The sequence below is a fragment of the Daphnia magna genome, linkage group LG7, assembly GCF_020631705.1.
Source record: "Daphnia magna isolate NIES linkage group LG7, ASM2063170v1.1, whole genome shotgun sequence".
NCBI classification, from domain to species: domain Eukaryota; kingdom Metazoa; phylum Arthropoda; class Branchiopoda; order Diplostraca; family Daphniidae; genus Daphnia; species Daphnia magna.
Window position 1 is genome coordinate 39418 of NC_059188.1, and position 18945 is coordinate 58362.

Below are 18945 nucleotides of genomic sequence, written 5' to 3' on the forward strand. Positions count from 1 at the left end.
AATATCTTTACGAAATACATCGGAACGTATTATCTAACAAATTCTGCATCTTTCTAGACCGCTCCCGTTGTCCTGGGATGAACGGTTCAAAAGTTGAAGAACACATTGCAGCATTCACAAGTTCTCATCATAGAAACATGGCTATTGCCGACGAATATTCAGAGTTCATCGAATGAAATGCATAGAATCTCACTAATTTTGACATTCTGCGTCGATCTAGACCATTCCCGTTGCTCTAGCATGGACGGTTCCAAAGTTAGCAAATACGGCTAAATATGCAAATTAGCTATAACTCCGCAACCGATAGCCGCCCGATGAAAATATTTGCACGCCGAGCTCCTCTCCTCCTTCCCGATCAAGCCCTCGAGTCAGATTCACGATTTACCTGAACGAAAAAAATCAACGGTGACGTCTTGCGGCAGACGGGCGCTTCGCGCCCGCTGCCGCGTTTACAATTATCCTTATTGCAACACAACCGAGACCCCCCCCCTCTAAAAATCACATTTATCGGTTTTTTTTTTTTTTTTTTTAATTTTTTTAAAAAATTTTTTAAAATTTTTTTTTTTTTTTTTTTTTTTTTTTTTTTTTTTTTTTTTAGCCCTTTTCTTTTGCTCTACGATTTTTGGTTCAAAAGTTAGCTATTTTGCATAAGGTTTCCTAAGTTCTCACTGTAGTAAAATGTTGATTTCTCACGAATCTTTGATATTTAAATATTGAAATGCATAGATTTCGACTAATTTTGAGATTCTGCGTCGATCTAGACCATTCCCATTGATCTAGCATGTACGGTTCAAAAGTTGGCAAATGCGGCTCAAATTGAAAATTCGCTTTAACTCCTCAACCGCAAGCCGCACGATTGAAATATTTATGTGCCGAACTGCTTTTTGCTTTCCCGACCGTGCGGTGCTGTCAGATTTCCGATTTACCTGAATGAAAATTTTGACTCCGGAATTTTCAGGAAAGTCGATTTTGTGGCTCAATTACAAGTCGCCCCGAGGAAATATTTATGTGGCAAGCTCCTCCCTATGTGCCCCACATTCTCCTAACGTCAAATTTGCGATTTACCTGAATGAAAATTTTGACTCCGGAATTTTCAGGAAAGTCGATTTTGTGGCTCAATTACAAGTCGCCCCGAGGAAATATTTATGTGGCAAGCTCCTCGCTATGTGCTTCACATTATTCTAACGTCAAATTTGCGATTTACCTGAATGAAAATTTTGACTCCGGAATTTTCAGAAAAATCGATTTTGTGGCTCAATTACAAGTCGCCCCGAGGAAATATTTATGTGGCAAGCTCCTCCCTATGTGCCCCACATTTTCCTAACGTCAAATTTACGATTTACCTGAATGAAAATTTTGACTCCGGAATTTTCAGAAAAATCGATTTTGTGGCTCTATTACAAGTCGCTTCGAGGAAATATTTATGTGGCAAGCTCTTCTCTATGGGCCCCACACTACCCTGGTGTTGGAATGGTGGAACTACCTGAACGAAAAATTTCACTGCGAATTTCCGAGAGAAAACTCGTTACTACGCCAAAACTGCGGTTAATATCTTTACGAAATACATCGGAACGTATTATCTAACAAATTCTGCATCTTTCTAGACCGCTCCCGTTGTCCTAGGATGAACGGTTCAAAAGTTGAAGAACACATTGCAGCATTCACAAGTTCTCATCATAGAAACATGGCTATTGCCGACGAATATTCAGAGTTCATCGAATGAAATGCATAGAATCTCACTAATTTTGACATTCTGCGTCGATCTAGACCATTCCCGTTGCTCTAGCATGGACGGTTCCAAAGTTAGCAAATACGGCTAAATATGCAAATTAGCTATAACTCCGCAACCGATAGCCGCCCGATGAAAATATTTGCACGCCGAGCTCCTCTCCTCCTTCCCGATCAAGCCCTCGAGTCAGATTCACGATTTACCTGAACGAAAAAAATCAACGGTGACGTCTTGCGGCAGACGGGCGCTTCGCGCCCGCTGCCGCGTTTACAATTATCCTTATTGCAACACAACCGAGCCCCTCCTCCTAAAAATCACATTTATCGGTTTTATCTCTTTTTCTCCAAAATTTTACACAAACAAGTTTAAAAATGATGTTATTTCGACTAATTTTGATATTCTGCGTCGATCTAGACCATTTCCTGTTGCTCTACGATTTATGGTTCAAAAGTTAGCTATTTTGCATAAGGTTTCCTAAGTTCTCACTGTAGTAAAATGTTGATTTCTCACGAATCTTTGATATTTAAATATTGAAATGCATAGATTTCGACTAATTTTGAGATTCTGCGTCGATCTAGACCATTCCCATTGATCTAGCATGTACGGTTCAAAAGTTGGCAAATGCGGCTCAAATTGAAAATTCGCTTTAACTCCTCAACCGCAAGCCGCACGATTGAAATATTTATGTGCCGAACTGCTTTTTGCTTTCCCGACCGTGCGGTGCTGTCAGATTTCCGATTTACCTGAATGAAAATTTTGACTCCGGAATTTTCAGGAAAGTCGATTTTGTGGCTCAATTACAAGTCGCCCCGAGGAAATATTTATGTGGCAAGCTCCTCCCTATGTGCCCCACATTCTCCTAACGTCAAATTTGCGATTTACCTGAATGAAAATTTTGACTCCGGAATTTTCAGGAAAGTCGATTTTGTGGCTCAATTACAAGTCGCCCCGAGGAAATATTTATGTGGCAAGCTCCTCGCTATGTGCTTCACATTATTCTAACGTCAAATTTGCGATTTACCTGAATGAAAATTTTGACTCCGGAATTTTCAGAAAAATCGATTTTGTGGCTCAATTACAAGTCGCCCCGAGGAAATATTTATGTGGCAAGCTCCTCCCTATGTGCCCCACATTTTCCTAACGTCAAATTTACGATTTACCTGAATGAAAATTTTGACTCCGGAATTTTCAGAAAAATCGATTTTGTGGCTCTATTACAAGTCGCTTCGAGGAAATATTTATGTGGCAAGCTCTTCTCTATGGGCCCCACACTACCCTGGTGTTGGAATTGGTGAACTACCTGAACGAAAAATTTCACTGCGAATTTCCGAGAGAAAACTCGTTACTACGCCAAAACTGCGGTTAATATCTTTACGAAATACATCGGAACGTATTATCTAACAAATTCTGCATCTTTCTAGACCGCTCCCGTTGTCCTGGGATGAACGGTTCAAAAGTTGAAGAACACATTGCAGCATTCACAAGTTCTCATCATAGAAACATGGCTATTGCCGACGAATATTCAGAGTTCATCGAATGAAATGCATAGAATCTCACTAATTTTGACATTCTGCGTCGATCTAGACCATTCCCGTTGCTCTAGCATGGACGGTTCCAAAGTTAGCAAATACGGCTAAATATGCAAATTAGCTATAACTCCGCAACCGATAGCCGCCCGATGAAAATATTTGCACGCCGAGCTCCTCTCCTCCTTCCCGATCAAGCCCTCGAGTCAGATTCACGATTTACCTGAACGAAAAAAATCAACGGTGACGTCTTGCGGCAGACGGGCGCTTCGCGCCCGCTGCCGCGTTTACAATTATCCTTATTGCAACACAACCGAGCCCCTCCTCCTAAAAATCACATTTATCGGGTTTTATCTCTTTTTCTCCAAAATTTTACACAAACAAGTTTAAAAATGATGTTATTTCGACTAATTTTGATATTCTGCGTCGATCTAGACCATTCCTGTTGCTCTACGATTTATGGTTCAAAAGTTAGCTATTTTGCATAAGGTTTCCTAAGTTCTCACTGTAGTAAAATGTTGATTTCTCACGAATCTTTGATATTTAAATATTGAAATGCATAGATTTCGACTAATTTTGAGATTCTGCGTCGATCTAGACCATTCCCATTGATCTAGCATGTACGGTTCAAAAGTTGGCAAATGCGGCTCAAATTGAAAATTCGCTTTAACTCCTCAACCGCAAGCCGCACGATTGAAATATTTATGTGCCGAACTGCTTTTTGCTTTCCCGACCGTGCGGTGCTGTCAGATTTCCGATTTACCTGAATGAAAATTTTGACTCCGGAATTTTCAGGAAAGTCGATTTTGTGGCTCAATTACAAGTCGCCCCGAGGAAATATTTATGTGGCAAGCTCCTCCCTATGTGCCCCACATTCTCCTAACGTCAAATTTGCGATTTACCTGAATGAAAATTTTGACTCCGGAATTTTCAGGAAAGTCGATTTTGTGGCTCAATTACAAGTCGCCCCCGAGGAAATATTTATGTGGCAAGCTCCTCGCTATGTGCTTCACATTATTCTAACGTCAAATTTGCGATTTACCTGAATGAAAATTTTGACTCCGGAATTTTCAGAAAAATCGATTTTGTGGCTCAATTACAAGTCGCCCCGAGGAAATATTTATGTGGCAAGCTCCTCCCTATGTGCCCCACATTTTCCTAACGTCAAATTTACGATTTACCTGAATGAAAATTTTGACTCCGGAATTTTCAGAAAAATCGATTTTGTGGCTCAATTACAAGTCGCTTCGAGGAAATATTTATGTGGCAAGCTCTTCTCTATGGGCCCCACACTACCCTGGTGTTGGAATTGTGAACTACCTGAACGAAAAATTTCACTGCGAATTTCCGAGAGAAAACTCGTTACTACGCCAAAACTGCGGTTAATATCTTTACGAAATACATCGGAACGTATTATCTAACAAATTCTGCATCTTTCTAGACCGCTCCCGTTGTCCTGGGATGAACGGTTCAAAAGTTGAAGAACACATTGCAGCATTCACAAGTTCTCATCATAGAAACATGGCTATTGCCGACGAATATTCAGAGTTCATCGAATGAAATGCATAGAATCTCACTAATTTTGACATTCTGCGTCGATCTAGACCATTCCCGTTGCTCTAGCATGGACGGTTCCAAAGTTAGCAAATACGGCTAAATATGCAAATTAGCTATAACTCCGCAACCGATAGCCGCCCGATGAAAATATTTGCACGCCGAGCTCCTCTCCTCCTTCCCGATCAAGCCCTCGAGTCAGATTCACGATTTACCTGAACGAAAAAAATCAACGGTGACGTCTTGCGGCAGACGGGCGCTTCGCGCCCGCTGCCGCGTTTACAATTATCCTTATTGCAACACAACCGAGCCCCTCCTCCTAAAAATCACATTTATCGGTTTTATCTCTTTTTCTCCAAAATTTTACACAAACAAGTTTAAAAATGATGTTATTTCGACTAATTTTGATATTCTGCGTCGATCTAGACCATTCCTGTTGCTCTACGATTTATGGTTCAAAAGTTAGCTATTTTGCATAAGGTTTCCTAAGTTCTCACTGTAGTAAAATGTTGATTTCTCACGAATCTTTGATATTTAAATATTGAAATGCATAGATTTCGACTAATTTTGAGATTCTGCGTCGATCTAGACCATTCCCATTGATCTAGCATGTACGGTTCAAAAGTTGGCAAATGCGGCTCAAATTGAAAATTCGCTTTAACTCCTCAACCGCAAGCCGCACGATTGAAATATTTATGTGCCGAACTGCTTTTTGCTTTCCCGACCGTGCGGTGCTGTCAGATTTCCGATTTACCTGAATGAAAATTTTGACTCCGGAATTTTCAGGAAAGTCGATTTTGTGGCTCAATTACAAGTCGCCCCGAGGAAATATTTATGTGGCAAGCTCCTCCCTATGTGCCCCACATTCTCCTAACGTCAAATTTGCGATTTACCTGAATGAAAATTTTGACTCCGGAATTTTCAGGAAAGTCGATTTTGTGGCTCAATTACAAGTCGCCCCGAGGAAATATTTATGTGGCAAGCTCCTCGCTATGTGCTTCACATTATTCTAACGTCAAATTTGCGATTTACCTGAATGAAAATTTTGACTCCGGAATTTTCAGAAAAATCGATTTTGTGGCTCAATTACAAGTCGCCCCGAGGAAATATTTATGTGGCAAGCTCCTCCCTATGTGCCCCACATTTTCCTAACGTCAAATTTACGATTTACCTGAATGAAAATTTTGACTCCGGAATTTTCAGAAAAATCGATTTTGTGGCTCACTATTACAAGTCGCTTCGAGGAAATATTTATGTGGCAAGCTCTTCTCTATGGGCCCCACACTACCCTGGTGTTGGAATTGTGAACTACCTGAACGAAAAATTTCACTGCGAATTTCCGAGAGAAAACTCGTTACTACGCCAAAACTGCGGTTAATATCTTTACGAAATACATCGGAACGTATTATCTAACAAATTCTGCATCTTTCTAGACCGCTCCCGTTGTCCTGGGATGAACGGTTCAAAAGTTGAAGAACACATTGCAGCATTCACAAGTTCTCATCATAGAAACATGGCTATTGCCGACGAATATTCAGAGTTCATCGAATGAAATGCATAGAATCTCACTAATTTTGACATTCTGCGTCGATCTAGACCATTCCCGTTGCTCTAGCATGGACGGTTCCAAAGTTAGCAAATACGGCTAAATATGCAAATTAGCTATAACTCCGCAACCGATAGCCGCCCGATGAAAATATTTGCACGCCGAGCTCCTCTCCTCCTTCCCGATCAAGCCCTCGAGTCAGATTCACGATTTACCTGAACGAAAAAAATCAACGGTGACGTCTTGCGGCAGACGGGCGCTTCGCGCCCGCTGCCGCGTTTACAATTATCCTTATTGCAACACAACCGAGCCCCTCCTCCTAAAAATCACATTTATCGGTTTTATCTCTTTTTCTCCAAAATTTTACACAAACAAGTTTAAAAATGATGTTATTTCGACTAATTTTGATATTCTGCGTCGATCTAGACCATTCCTGTTGCTCTACGATTTATGGTTCAAAAGTTAGCTATTTTGCATAAGGTTTCCTAAGTTCTCACTGTAGTAAAATGTTGATTTCTCACGAATCTTTGATATTTAAATATTGAAATGCATAGATTTCGACTCATTTTGAGATTCTGCGTCGATCTAGACCATTCCCATTGATCTAGCATGTACGGTTCAAAAGTTGGCAAATGCGGCTCAAATTGAAAATTCGCTTTAACTCCTCAACCGCAAGCCGCACGATTGAAATATTTATGTGCCGAACTGCTTTTTGCTTTCCCGACCGTGCGGTGCTGTCAGATTTCCGATTTACCTGAATGAAAATTTTGACTCCGGAATTTTCAGGAAAGTCGATTTTGTGGCTCAATTACAAGTCGCCCCGAGGAAATATTTATGTGGCAAGCTCCTCCCTATGTGCCCCACATTCTCCTAACGTCAAATTTGCGATTTACCTGAATGAAAATTTTGACTCCGGAATTTTCAGGAAAGTCGATTTTGTGGCTCAATTACAAGTCGCCCCGAGGAAATATTTATGTGGCAAGCTCCTCGCTATGTGCTTCACATTATTCTAACGTCAAATTTGCGATTTACCTGAATGAAAATTTTGACTCCGGAATTTTCAGAAAAATCGATTTTGTGGCTCAATTACAAGTCGCCCCGAGGAAATATTTATGTGGCAAGCTCTTCTCTATGGGCCCCACACTACCCTCGTGTTGGAATTGTGAACTACCTGAACGAAAAATTTCACTGCGAATTTCCGAGAGAAAACTCGTTACTACGCCAAAACTGCGGTTAATATCTTTACGAAATACATCGGAACGTATTATCTAACAAATTCTGCATCTTTCTAGACCGCTCCCGTTGTCCTGGGATGAACGGTTCAAAAGTTGAAGAACACATTGCAGCATTCACAAGTTCTCATCATAGAAACATGGCTATTGCCGACGAATATTCAGAGTTCATCGAATGAAATGCATAGAATCTCACTAATTTTGACATTCTGCGTCGATCTAGACCATTCCCGTTGCTCTAGCATGGACGGTTCCAAAGTTAGCAAATACGGCTAAATATGCAAATTAGCTATAACTCCGCAACCGATAGCCGCCCGATGAAAATATTTGCACGCCGAGCTCCTCTCCTCCTTCCCGATCAAGCCCTCGAGTCAGATTCACGATTTACCTGAACGAAAAAAATCAACGGTGACGTCTTGCGGCAGACGGGCGCTTCGCGCCCGCTGCCGCGTTTACAATTATCCTTATTGCAACACAACCGAGCCCCTCCTCCTAAAAATCACATTTATCGGTTTTATCTCTTTTTCTCCAAAATTTTACACAAACAAGTTTAAAAATGATGTTATTTCGACTAATTTTGATATTCTGCGTCGATCTAGACCATTCCTGTTGCTCTACGATTTATGGTTCAAAAGTTAGCTATTTTGCATAAGGTTTCCTAAGTTCTCACTGTAGTAAAATGTTGATTTCTCACGAATCTTTGATATTTAAATATTGAAATGCATAGATTTCGACTAATTTTGAGATTCTGCGTCGATCTAGACCATTCCCATTGATCTAGCATGTACGGTTCAAAAGTTGGCAAATGCGGCTCAAATTGAAAATTCGCTTTAACTCCTCAACCGCAAGCCGCACGATTGAAATATTTATGTGCCGAACTGCTTTTTGCTTTCCCGACCGTGCGGTGCTGTCAGATTTCCGATTTACCTGAATGAAAATTTTGACTCCGGAATTTTCAGGAAAGTCGATTTTGTGGCTCAATTACAAGTCGCCCCGAGGAAATATTTATGTGGCAAGCTCCTCCCTATGTGCCCCACATTCTCCTAACGTCAAATTTGCGATTTACCTGAATGAAAATTTTGACTCTTTCTTTTTCTCAAAATTCTCGAATTTTTTTTAAAAAAATTATTTTTTTGCTCAATTAAAAGTCGCCCCGAGGAAATATTTATGTGGCAAGCTTTACCTCCCCTTTTTTCCTCACATTTTCCTAACGTCAAATTTACGATTTACCTGAATGAAAATTTTGACTCCGGAATTTTCAGAAAAATCGATTTTGTGGCTCAATTACAAGTCGCCTCGAGGAAATATTTATGTGGCAAGCTCTTCTCTATGGGCCCCACACTACCCTCGTGTTGGAATTGTGAACTACCTGAACGAAAAATTTCACTGCGAATTTCCGAGAGAAAACTCGTTACTACGCCAAAACTGCGGTTAATATCTTTACGAAATACATCGGAACGTATTATCTAACAAATTCTGCATCTTTCTAGACCGCTCCCGTTGTCCTGGGATGAACGGTTCAAAAGTTGAAGAACACATTGCAGCATTCACAAGTTCTCATCATAGAAACATGGCTATTGCCGACGAATATTCAGAGTTCATCGAATGAAATGCATAGAATCTCACTAATTTTGACATTCTGCGTCGATCTAGACCATTCCCGTTGCTCTAGCATGGACGGTTCCAAAGTTAGCAAATACGGCTAAATATGCAAATTAGCTATAACTCCGCAACCGATAGCCGCCCGATGAAAATATTTGCACGCCGAGCTCCTCTCCTCCTTCCCGATCAAGCCCTCGAGTCAGATTCACGATTTACCTGAACGAAAAAAATCAACGGTGACGTCTTGCGGCAGACGGGCGCTTCGCGCCCGCTGCCGCGTTTACAATTATCCTTATTGCAACACAACCGAGCCCCTCCTCCTAAAAATCACATTTATCGGTTTTATCTCTTTTTCTCCAAAATTTTACACAAACAAGTTTAAAAATGATGTTATTTCGACTAATTTTGATATTCTGCGTCGATCTAGACCATTCCTGTTGCTCTACGATTTATGGTTCAAAAGTTAGCTATTTTGCATAAGGTTTCCTAAGTTCTCACTGTAGTAAAATGTTGATTTCTCACGAATCTTTGATATTTAAATATTGAAATGCATAGATTTCGACTCATTTTGAGATTCTGCGTCGATCTAGACCATTCCCATTGATCTAGCATGTACGGTTCAAAAGTTGGCAAATGCGGCTCAAATTGAAAATTCGCTTTAACTCCTCAACCGCAAGCCGCACGATTGAAATATTTATGTGCCGAACTGCTTTTTGCTTTCCCGACCGTGCGGTGCTGTCAGATTTCCGATTTACCTGAATGAAAATTTTGACTCCGGAATTTTCAGGAAAGTCGATTTTGTGGCTCAATTACAAGTCGCCCCGAGGAAATATTTATGTGGCAAGCTCCTCCCTATGTGCCCCACATTCTCCTAACGTCAAATTTGCGATTTACCTGAATGAAAATTTTGACTCCGGAATTTTCAGGAAAGTCGATTTTGTGGCTCAATTACAAGTCGCCCCGAGGAAATATTTATGTGGCAAGCTCCTCGCTATGTGCTTCACATTATTCTAACGTCAAAATTTTTGATTTTCCTGAATGAAAATTTTGACTCCGGAATTTTCAGAAAAATCGATTTTGTGGCTCAATTACAAGTCGCATATTCCCGAGGAAAAAAATTTTTGTGGAAAGCTCTTCTCTATGGGCCCCACACTACCCTGGTGTTGGAATTGTGAACTACCTGAACGAAAAATTTCACTGCGAATTTCCGAGAGAAAACTCGTTACTACGCCAAAACTGCGGTTAATATCTTTACGAAATACATCGGAACGTATTATCTAACAAATTCTGCATCTTTCTAGACCGCTCCCGTTGTCCTGGGATGAACGGTTCAAAAGTTGAAGAACACATTGCAGCATTCACAAGTTCTCATCATAGAAACATGGCTATTGCCGACGAATATTCAGAGTTCATCGAATGAAATGCATAGAATCTCACTAATTTTGACATTCTGCGTCGATCTAGACCATTCCCGTTGCTCTAGCATGGACGGTTCCAAAGTTAGCAAATACGGCTAAATATGCAAATTAGCTATAACTCCGCAACCGATAGCCGCCCGATGAAAATATTTGCACGCCGAGCTCCTCTCCTCCTTCCCGATCAAGCCCTCGAGTCAGATTCACGATTTACCTGAACGAAAAAAATCAACGGTGACGTCTTGCGGCAGACGGGCGCTTCGCGCCCGCTGCCGCGTTTACAATTATCCTTATTGCAACACAACCGAGCCCCTCCTCCTAAAAATCACATTTATCGGTTTTATCTCTTTTTCTCCAAAATTTTACACAAACAAGTTTAAAAATGATGTTATTTCGACTAATTTTGATATTCTGCGTCGATCTAGACCATTCCTGTTGCTCTACGATTTATGGTTCAAAAGTTAGCTATTTTGCATAAGGTTTCCTAAGTTCTCACTGTAGTAAAATGTTGATTTCTCACGAATCTTTGATATTTAAATATTGAAATGCATAGATTTCGACTCATTTTGAGATTCTGCGTCGATCTAGACCATTCCCATTGATCTAGCATGTACGGTTCAAAAGTTGGCAAATGCGGCTCAAATTGAAAATTCGCTTTAACTCCTCAACCGCAAGCCGCACGATTGAAATATTTATGTGCCGAACTGCTTTTTGCTTTCCCGACCGTGCGGTGCTGTCAGATTTCCGATTTACCTGAATGAAAATTTTGACTCCGGAATTTTCAGGAAAGTCGATTTTGTGGCTCAATTACAAGTCGCCCCGAGGAAATATTTATGTGGCAAGCTCCTCCCTATGTGCCCCACATTCTCCTAACGTCAAATTTGCGATTTACCTGAATGAAAATTTTGACTCCGGAATTTTCAGGAAAGTCGATTTTGTGGCTCAATTACAAGTCGCCCCGAGGAAATATTTATGTGGCAAGCTCCTCGCTATGTGCTTCACATTATTCTAACGTCAAATTTGCGATTTACCTGAATGAAAATTTTGACTCCGGAATTTTCAGAAAAATCGATTTTGTGGCTCTATTACAAGTCGCTTCGAGGAAATATTTATGTGGCAAGCTCTTCTCTATGGGCCCCACACTACCCTCGGTGTTGGAATTGTGAACTACCTGAACGAAAAATTTCACTGCGAATTTCCGAGAGAAAACTCGTTACTACGCCAAAACTGCGGTTAATATCTTTACGAAATACATCGGAACGTATTATCTAACAAATTCTGCATCTTTCTAGACCGCTCCCGTTGTCCTGGGATGAACGGTTCAAAAGTTGAAGAACACATTGCAGCATTCACAAGTTCTCATCATAGAAACATGGCTATTGCCGACGAATATTCAGAGTTCATCGAATGAAATGCATAGAATCTCACTAATTTTGACATTCTGCGTCGATCTAGACCATTCCCGTTGCTCTAGCATGGACGGTTCCAAAGTTAGCAAATACGGCTAAATATGCAAATTAGCTATAACTCCGCAACCGATAGCCGCCCGATGAAAATATTTGCACGCCGAGCTCCTCTCCTCCTTCCCGATCAAGCCCTCGAGTCAGATTCACGATTTACCTGAACGAAAAAAATCAACGGTGACGTCTTGCGGCAGACGGGCGCTTCGCGCCCGCTGCCGCGTTTACAATTATCCTTATTGCAACACAACCGAGCCCCTCCTCCTAAAAATCACATTTATCGGTTTTATCTCTTTTTCTCCAAAATTTTACACAAACAAGTTTAAAAATGATGTTATTTCGACTAATTTTGATATTCTGCGTCGATCTAGACCATTCCTGTTGCTCTACGATTTATGGTTCAAAAGTTAGCTATTTTGCATAAGGTTTCCTAAGTTCTCACTGTAGTAAAATGTTGATTTCTCACGAATCTTTGATGACTGAAACTAAGACTAGAAACGATGACTGACTGAAAACTAAAGTATGTTTACATTTAAGACATTTGAGTATGTGTTAATATTAAATCCTACTTTTAATAATTATGTATTGATTTTAAACTATAATTTCTATCTTTTTCATTTTTAATCGCTAATTTAATCCAAATATTTCAAAATAACAAAGAAAATGTTTCAATAATCAAAAATGTTCAATAACAAATTTAAAAAACGAAAGTGGAAATAGTTGTATAAAAGCAAATGAAATATGACAAATTTAAAGGGGGAAGTAAAATTTATCTGTAAGTCATCAGAAGAAATTTTGTTTGCTTCCCAAGTTTTGTTATGTTATATTCCAACGAAAAGTGCAATATTTACTTGGGAATCGCCCCTCCATTTTTGTTGTGATTTTGCGTTTTCGTCTGCTAATTCTTACTTTATAGTAGACACGCATTTGTCTACCATATGGTAGATCATCTTCCATTCCCCTACTAGCTGATAGTAAACAAAATTTTCTACCATTTCTCTACCTTTTTCGTTCTACTACGCATGGTGGCAAAAGTCCGAAAAGAGAAAAAGGTAGAAACCAAAAATTTAGAGTGTAGGGTTCTTCTAATTTACTTTTTTCCGTTAGGGTCATAGCTGCACCCGTGTGAGAATTTCAATTTATTAGGTATAATTATTGCGGATTTTAAATATTTTTAAAGATATTTTATATTTTTTCATTTTTTTGGTAATTTTCATAATTTTTGCTTTAAAATATTGGGGTGTAAGAATATTTTTTCGAGTTTACAAACCCCCGCCTTAGATCCTCAACCGTAAGCAAATAACAATACTTTGTTAGTGTAATAATCAACAATATAAAATAATAACATACAAATTCCATCACGCTAATGAACCATGAGGTTCACCCCCATGAGAAAGAGCGGGAAAAGGGTAGAAATCATGGAAATTTAAGGAAATTACAAAAATAATATTAAGTGTCCTTAGAACGTCCGATAAAATATTTTGGATGATTATTTAGTTCATTTGAACAAATTCAGGTTTATTACAGGTGAATTACTCGTGAACTGTTGGTAAATTCGTATAATTTTTTTACAAAACGACATTATTTGGGAGCATTCTCTTGTTGTGTAGTTATATGGCAACTCTGTGGTCGCTAGACATTAAATATAGCAGACGACGTAAATACTTGAAAAGGGCACTAAAAAATCTAGAATTGCTTATTTTTTTATTCGAATTGGACTTTTTCTGTCTTTTGAGGAAGAATGGACTAAATCTGGCGTCTCGTATGATCCCTATCATTAAACAACTAAGATATAACAACTAGGGATCAACCACGAACATATCGGTGTGCTTTTGTGTCAATCGCGATTCACGTTTCGGGGCAATGGGGTGGGGCTTTCGGGGCTAAATCGGGGTATGTGCAACCCGATAATTACAACTAATCAATCGAGTATTTCGACCCGATTGCCCCGATTACAACCCCTACTATACTTATTCTACCCACCTGCCCCCATTTTTTAACAATAAATGTAGCTTGATATTATGAATAAAATAGAATGAAATCAATTTTTAAAAATTTGATTCCATTTTCTCTTGGTTTATCCGGAGTGTAATAGTAGAAATTTTGGAAAAAGAGGGAAATCACGGAAAAAAGGGAATTATTAGCGAAAATTTAGGGAAAAGTACGAGAATTGCGGAAATTTACGTTATTTTGGGAAAAACTAGAAATTACAGAGATTTACGGAAATCACGCAAATAGAAAAAAAGACAAACGGGTTCACCCTGGAAAACAGTCGGCGACCCCTGAACAAGCAAAAACTTTCCTTAAGAAATGGATTTTGCACCAAAAAATCGCTGGCTAGGTTCAAAATTCTTAAAATTAAATTTTAGACAAAACCCATTTAACTAAAAGTTGTTGAAAGAAGCCCCCTGATCGCCAGGGTTTCTTGTTTAAGGCCCAGTCGTCGGAATTCGGGCCCACCGGATTTGATCCCAGGGCCAGCTTACCCTTGGCATCGCAGTCCAATGCGATACCAATGCAGCGAGCTACGACTATAATTTTCTTTACTTCATTTTCCATAACATTCGACTGCCGTCATCGCATATTTCAATAAACGTCTATTGTTTGTTTTTCATTTTTATAAACGCAATACAAGGCTTTTCAATTTTTTAAAATCTTGTTATTTCATAGATTATTATTCAACTAAGCAAAGGAATGTTTTCGTTTACATTATTGGAAAACGCCAATGCTGTCGCGCCAGAACTTCCGTATTTTATTATTTTATACAAACTTCAGTACTTTGAATTAATTTGTAAGTAACAATATTATCAAACATTGAAATTACATCAGGATATTCCTTCTATTAAGGTAAATTTAATAATTATCATTAGAGCATTTAAAAAGTAAAAATAATGCTTGAAATATGCAAACAGCACCACCTATGGTTTACTAGGAGCGATAAGAACAATAATAAGCCTCTATTTATTTTTCAGTCATGAAGTTTGGGTTTAGATGGATAAAAAGATGGGTGCGTTCGCGATCAAGCCCTATACCATTTGAAAAAGCTGAGGTACTTAAAATTTCTATGTTTAATGACCTTGTTTTTATTGGAACAATGTCTTTTCCAGGTATGGGAAAGAAGATTTGCCTTTGCCTACTTTTTCGCTGCTTGGAATTTGCTTGCTTACCTTGGCTATAATTATTACAAAAATAAAAAAATGGGAGTCAAAATGATAGAAGATGGAGAAACTCTGGGTATCATGCACTTCTAAATTATGTGATTATAAATGTATCATACCTTTTCTTTGGGTTTTACTTGACAGCGGAAAAGATGGCGAGAAGAGCCAATATGCAAAATGTAACTATATACAGGTTGAACAACTTAAGTTATGAGGGGAAAAGAACAATTGATAGTGAAGAATTGGCAGAGAAGCACCAACAAAAAATTGATGAACTTCAAAATTCATGAACAGTGTTTCATAAATATATAGTCAGGTACCATGCAATTTGTTGTCTCCAATGTAATGTATTACTAATTAAGTTTTCAAACTTAATGTATCAACCAAAATCCTGACTGGGATGCAATATTATTAAAAATTCCACTCGTTAGGAGGTCAATGCAGTTTTAAAAAGAGAGATGGTGCCTTGTGTTTAATATATCCAAATCATTCTAAAGGGATTTGTTTGCATTAATCTCTATTGCAGAAGTTGTTGCTGTACAATGGGATATTGTACGCAACAGCAAAGTACTGCCATAAGAATTGTAGCCTACTAGGCAAGACGGCCGCCAAATATCGCTGATTTGACATAACTTGCAAACCCGGAAATTCTTAGTTCCTTGCCATCGTCCTCGCCGATGTTTAAGGGTAGTAAAAATAGCCTCGTCTCATCAAACCAACCAGAAATCCGTTCCCCGCCAGGAATATTTCCCTAGGTTTAGTCATTTGTACTCCTCCGTAGCCGAGATAGCCGAGTTTTAGTTTAAAATAAAAAGACGCTTTCTCATTCGTCTGCTTCTGTGAAACCTTATCAACCAACCGCTCTGTTCTTTTCGTCGTCAAGCTTTGCAGTTTTTACTTGAAAAAATAAAAAATAAATCTCGAATTCTGTGGTGATCAAGGTGTTTTCAGGTTGCCCGACCGTTCACTGTTGCCGACGTTGTAACTGATTAGTTCCAAAATGGTTGTGAAATTTTACATTTCCATGGTTTCTGGAAATAAAGAGGTATTAGACGTCAACCCTTTGCTGCTGGGTTCCGCCCTTGCCCCATAGGCGCTTTTGTCGAGGAATTTCTTAACCTGTATTTTTTCCCCACCAGATGAAAAAGCGACAAATGAAGGCACAGCTTATCATGGAGAGCAAAGGTGTCAATTTTAAGGTGATAGACATTTGTGACCCAAACAACGAGGATGAGAGGACTTTCATGAGGAAGAATGCTGTCGGCAGGAACAATGCTAGGAATGCTGTTCCACCACAGTTTTTCAATGATGATCATGAGGATTCTTATTGTGGGGTGAGGAATTGTGGTCACTTAATAAATTTTATGTAATTTGGCTCACTTGTGCTTATTGCTGGTTGTCAGGATTATGAAGGCTTTGATGAGGCAGTTGAAAATGATCGCATTGAAGAATTTTTGAAGTTACCTCGTGGATCGCTTCCTCAGGTACCCATCATCAATCACAGTATCTCAACTCACAGCAGTAGGGATGTAAGTTAACATTTCACAAAAATGATTCTTGTCGTCCAACTTACACCACATATTAAATGTTTGTGCAGGTCTCATTGGAGAAAGAGGTTGTTGCTCCACAAGTCAATGGAGCTGTCCCTAGTCCCAGACAAAGTCCTGAAAAAGTAAAAGAGGAAGAGGTTAAAGAGGAAGAAGAGGAGGAGGAGGAGGAAGAAGAGGAAGAAGAGGGTGAAGATGAAGGTAAGTTATTGATGAATAATTCAGACAACAGATGGTTCTAATGCTGTCATGTCTTGTACATTGGTTTTGATTTTTCTAATTTAATTCGCTTGGGTTATTTATTATTTTTTTATTACTGATTTGTTTGGTTTTTGTCTTGTTTTCTAATTCCACCCATTTTGGCTTGCTTTTTTCTATCAAACTTCACAACACTATTTCACAGATTCAATGGAAATGGAGACCACAGTGGCCACTGCTGACAGTATCACTGAATTAAAATACAAAAAGCTACCTGGGGGAGGTATACAAGGGCCATTTTATGTTTCTAACGTATTTTTTCTTTTCCGGTTTTGCTTGCCCCCCCCCCCTTTTTTTTGTCGAATACGTTTTTCATCTTGTGTTTCTTGCAACTCCTGTTCTTTCAAATTTGCATTTCTTTCCTTGTTGGTGGTTGGGTCACTTGAATGGCAATTATTTCTACAGATGCAACAACTGCTATTATTACCGAGGAGGAGGTGAAAGTAGAAGAAGTAAAACAAGAGCAAACTGAACAGGAAGAAGAAGACGAGGAAGAAGAAGACGATGAGGAGGAAACAGCTTTACCTCACGAAGATGGTAAACTGGTGTCTCAATACGAGCCCTACTGCTACTGCAGCTTTGTTTTGGCTTATCCTGCTCTAATACTTAATGCTTGATTTATCCTTTCAGTTACATTTTTATTTTATTATTTCTTAATTTACTTCACTGGGCTTGCTTTCTTTTATCATTTTTTTTTTTTTTTACCACAACTACCAAAACGCAACACTTCAAACAAATCACAGATTCGATGGAGATGTCTGACCACGGTGGCCACTGCTGAACGTTTCACTGAGTTCTCTTACAAACAGCTTCCAGGTTTCCCTTCCGTTGTTGTCTCATTAACTCGTTTTGGTTGCGGTTTTAATTTTTTCTTTGCTGGGTTATTTCCATCTTGTTTTTATGGCTTTTTGTTTTTGTTTTTTTACCTTAAAATGTTGCAGTTTTGGGGATGATGCTATTCTGCAAACCATAGGATAAAAATCTCATATTTGCTTTCCAGGGGAAGTTTGAACAACAAAAGGACGAAAGAAACCAGATTTTACATCAACTGCCGTATTCGCCGCCTGTCCACCATCGAGTTGGTGTATTTCTCTACCGATGATACCAAAGCGACGAGCATTTGTCGCCATTTGAATATTTGGGTGAACTGCTGAATTGGAATCATATATACATATGAATTTTTCTTTTTGTTTTTACCGACCTTTTTAAATTTGCTCCCCTCCCGTTTAAATCTGCCCTCTTCAAATCTTATTTAAAATACCCAGCATTTTAATTCTGTTACGTTTACCTGTACGTGTGACTTTGATGTGTGTAACAACTTCCCGTGTAACGTTTAACTTAAAGTAACCCTGGAAAATTTGACTCAAAAACAAAAACAAAATTGTAGCGAAAGTTGTTGCTCATTGTTTTCTTTAAGATTTTCGAACGGAAAACCAATTATGTAGGATAAATGAGGGAGAACTTTATAAAAATCATTTCAGTGACTATTTTGCATTGTAATTTCTTCCGGATTTATTTATTTTTTATTTATTTTTTTTTTTGCTTTTTCGTCTTCTTTCCCATTTGTAAGACAAACCCACACAATTTCAGCGATACGGCAATTGCCGTCGATTTTTCCTTATTCCCTTACGAACTTGGGCTTTCCATTTTTCGTGACCAGTGTAAATAAAATATCAAAGCTTCAGTCATTTTCACGAATCGTTTCGTGATTCCTGATCTCGTTGGAAAGAAAAAAGGAAAGAAACGTTCAGAGTTAAATATACGAGCAAATGGGAACTTGCCACGCCGCCAATTGTTGAGCGGAAGTTTCAAATTCCCAAACTGAAATTCCAAATTTTAGTAATGCACTCAAGAAGTCGATCATGACCGACTCTGTAAAGGTACAAACAACCAATAATAACTCAGAACCCTTGGGTAC

At 39.0% G+C, this 18945-nt stretch overlaps 2 protein-coding genes across 5 annotated transcripts; both read left to right on the forward strand.

The window, feature by feature from the left end:
• The first annotated feature begins 14956 nt into the window (after positions 1–14956).
• LOC116927009 lies at positions 14957–15549 on the forward strand. The gene is made up of 3 exons (XM_032933933.2): positions 14957–15113; positions 15172–15298; positions 15367–15549. The coding sequence occupies exons 1-3, from the start codon at positions 15039–15041 to the stop codon at positions 15510–15512; spliced, it is 348 nt and encodes a 115-aa protein (XP_032789824.1). The 5' UTR covers positions 14957–15038; the 3' UTR covers positions 15513–15549.
• Positions 15550–15679: 130 nt separating this feature from the next.
• LOC116927008 (SH3 domain-binding glutamic acid-rich protein homolog) lies at positions 15680–18514 on the forward strand. Of its 4 annotated transcripts, XM_032933930.2 has the most exons (8): positions 15681–16267; positions 16362–16556; positions 16626–16751; positions 16820–16970; positions 17173–17250; positions 17433–17564; positions 17771–17843; positions 18028–18514. In XM_032933930.2, exons 1-7 carry the CDS (start codon positions 16223–16225, stop codon positions 17806–17808), a joined length of 765 nt encoding a protein of 254 aa, XP_032789821.2. In that variant the 5' UTR covers positions 15681–16222; the 3' UTR covers positions 17809–17843; positions 18028–18514. The 4 variants fall into 4 exon arrangements, with proteins under 4 accessions (XP_032789823.2, XP_032789821.2, XP_032789822.2 ...); XM_032933932.2 differs by lacking the exon at positions 17173–17250 and having other exon boundaries at positions 15680–16267; XM_032933931.2 differs by lacking the exon at positions 17771–17843 and having other exon boundaries at positions 15682–16267.
• Positions 18515–18945: the final 431 nt, after the last annotated feature.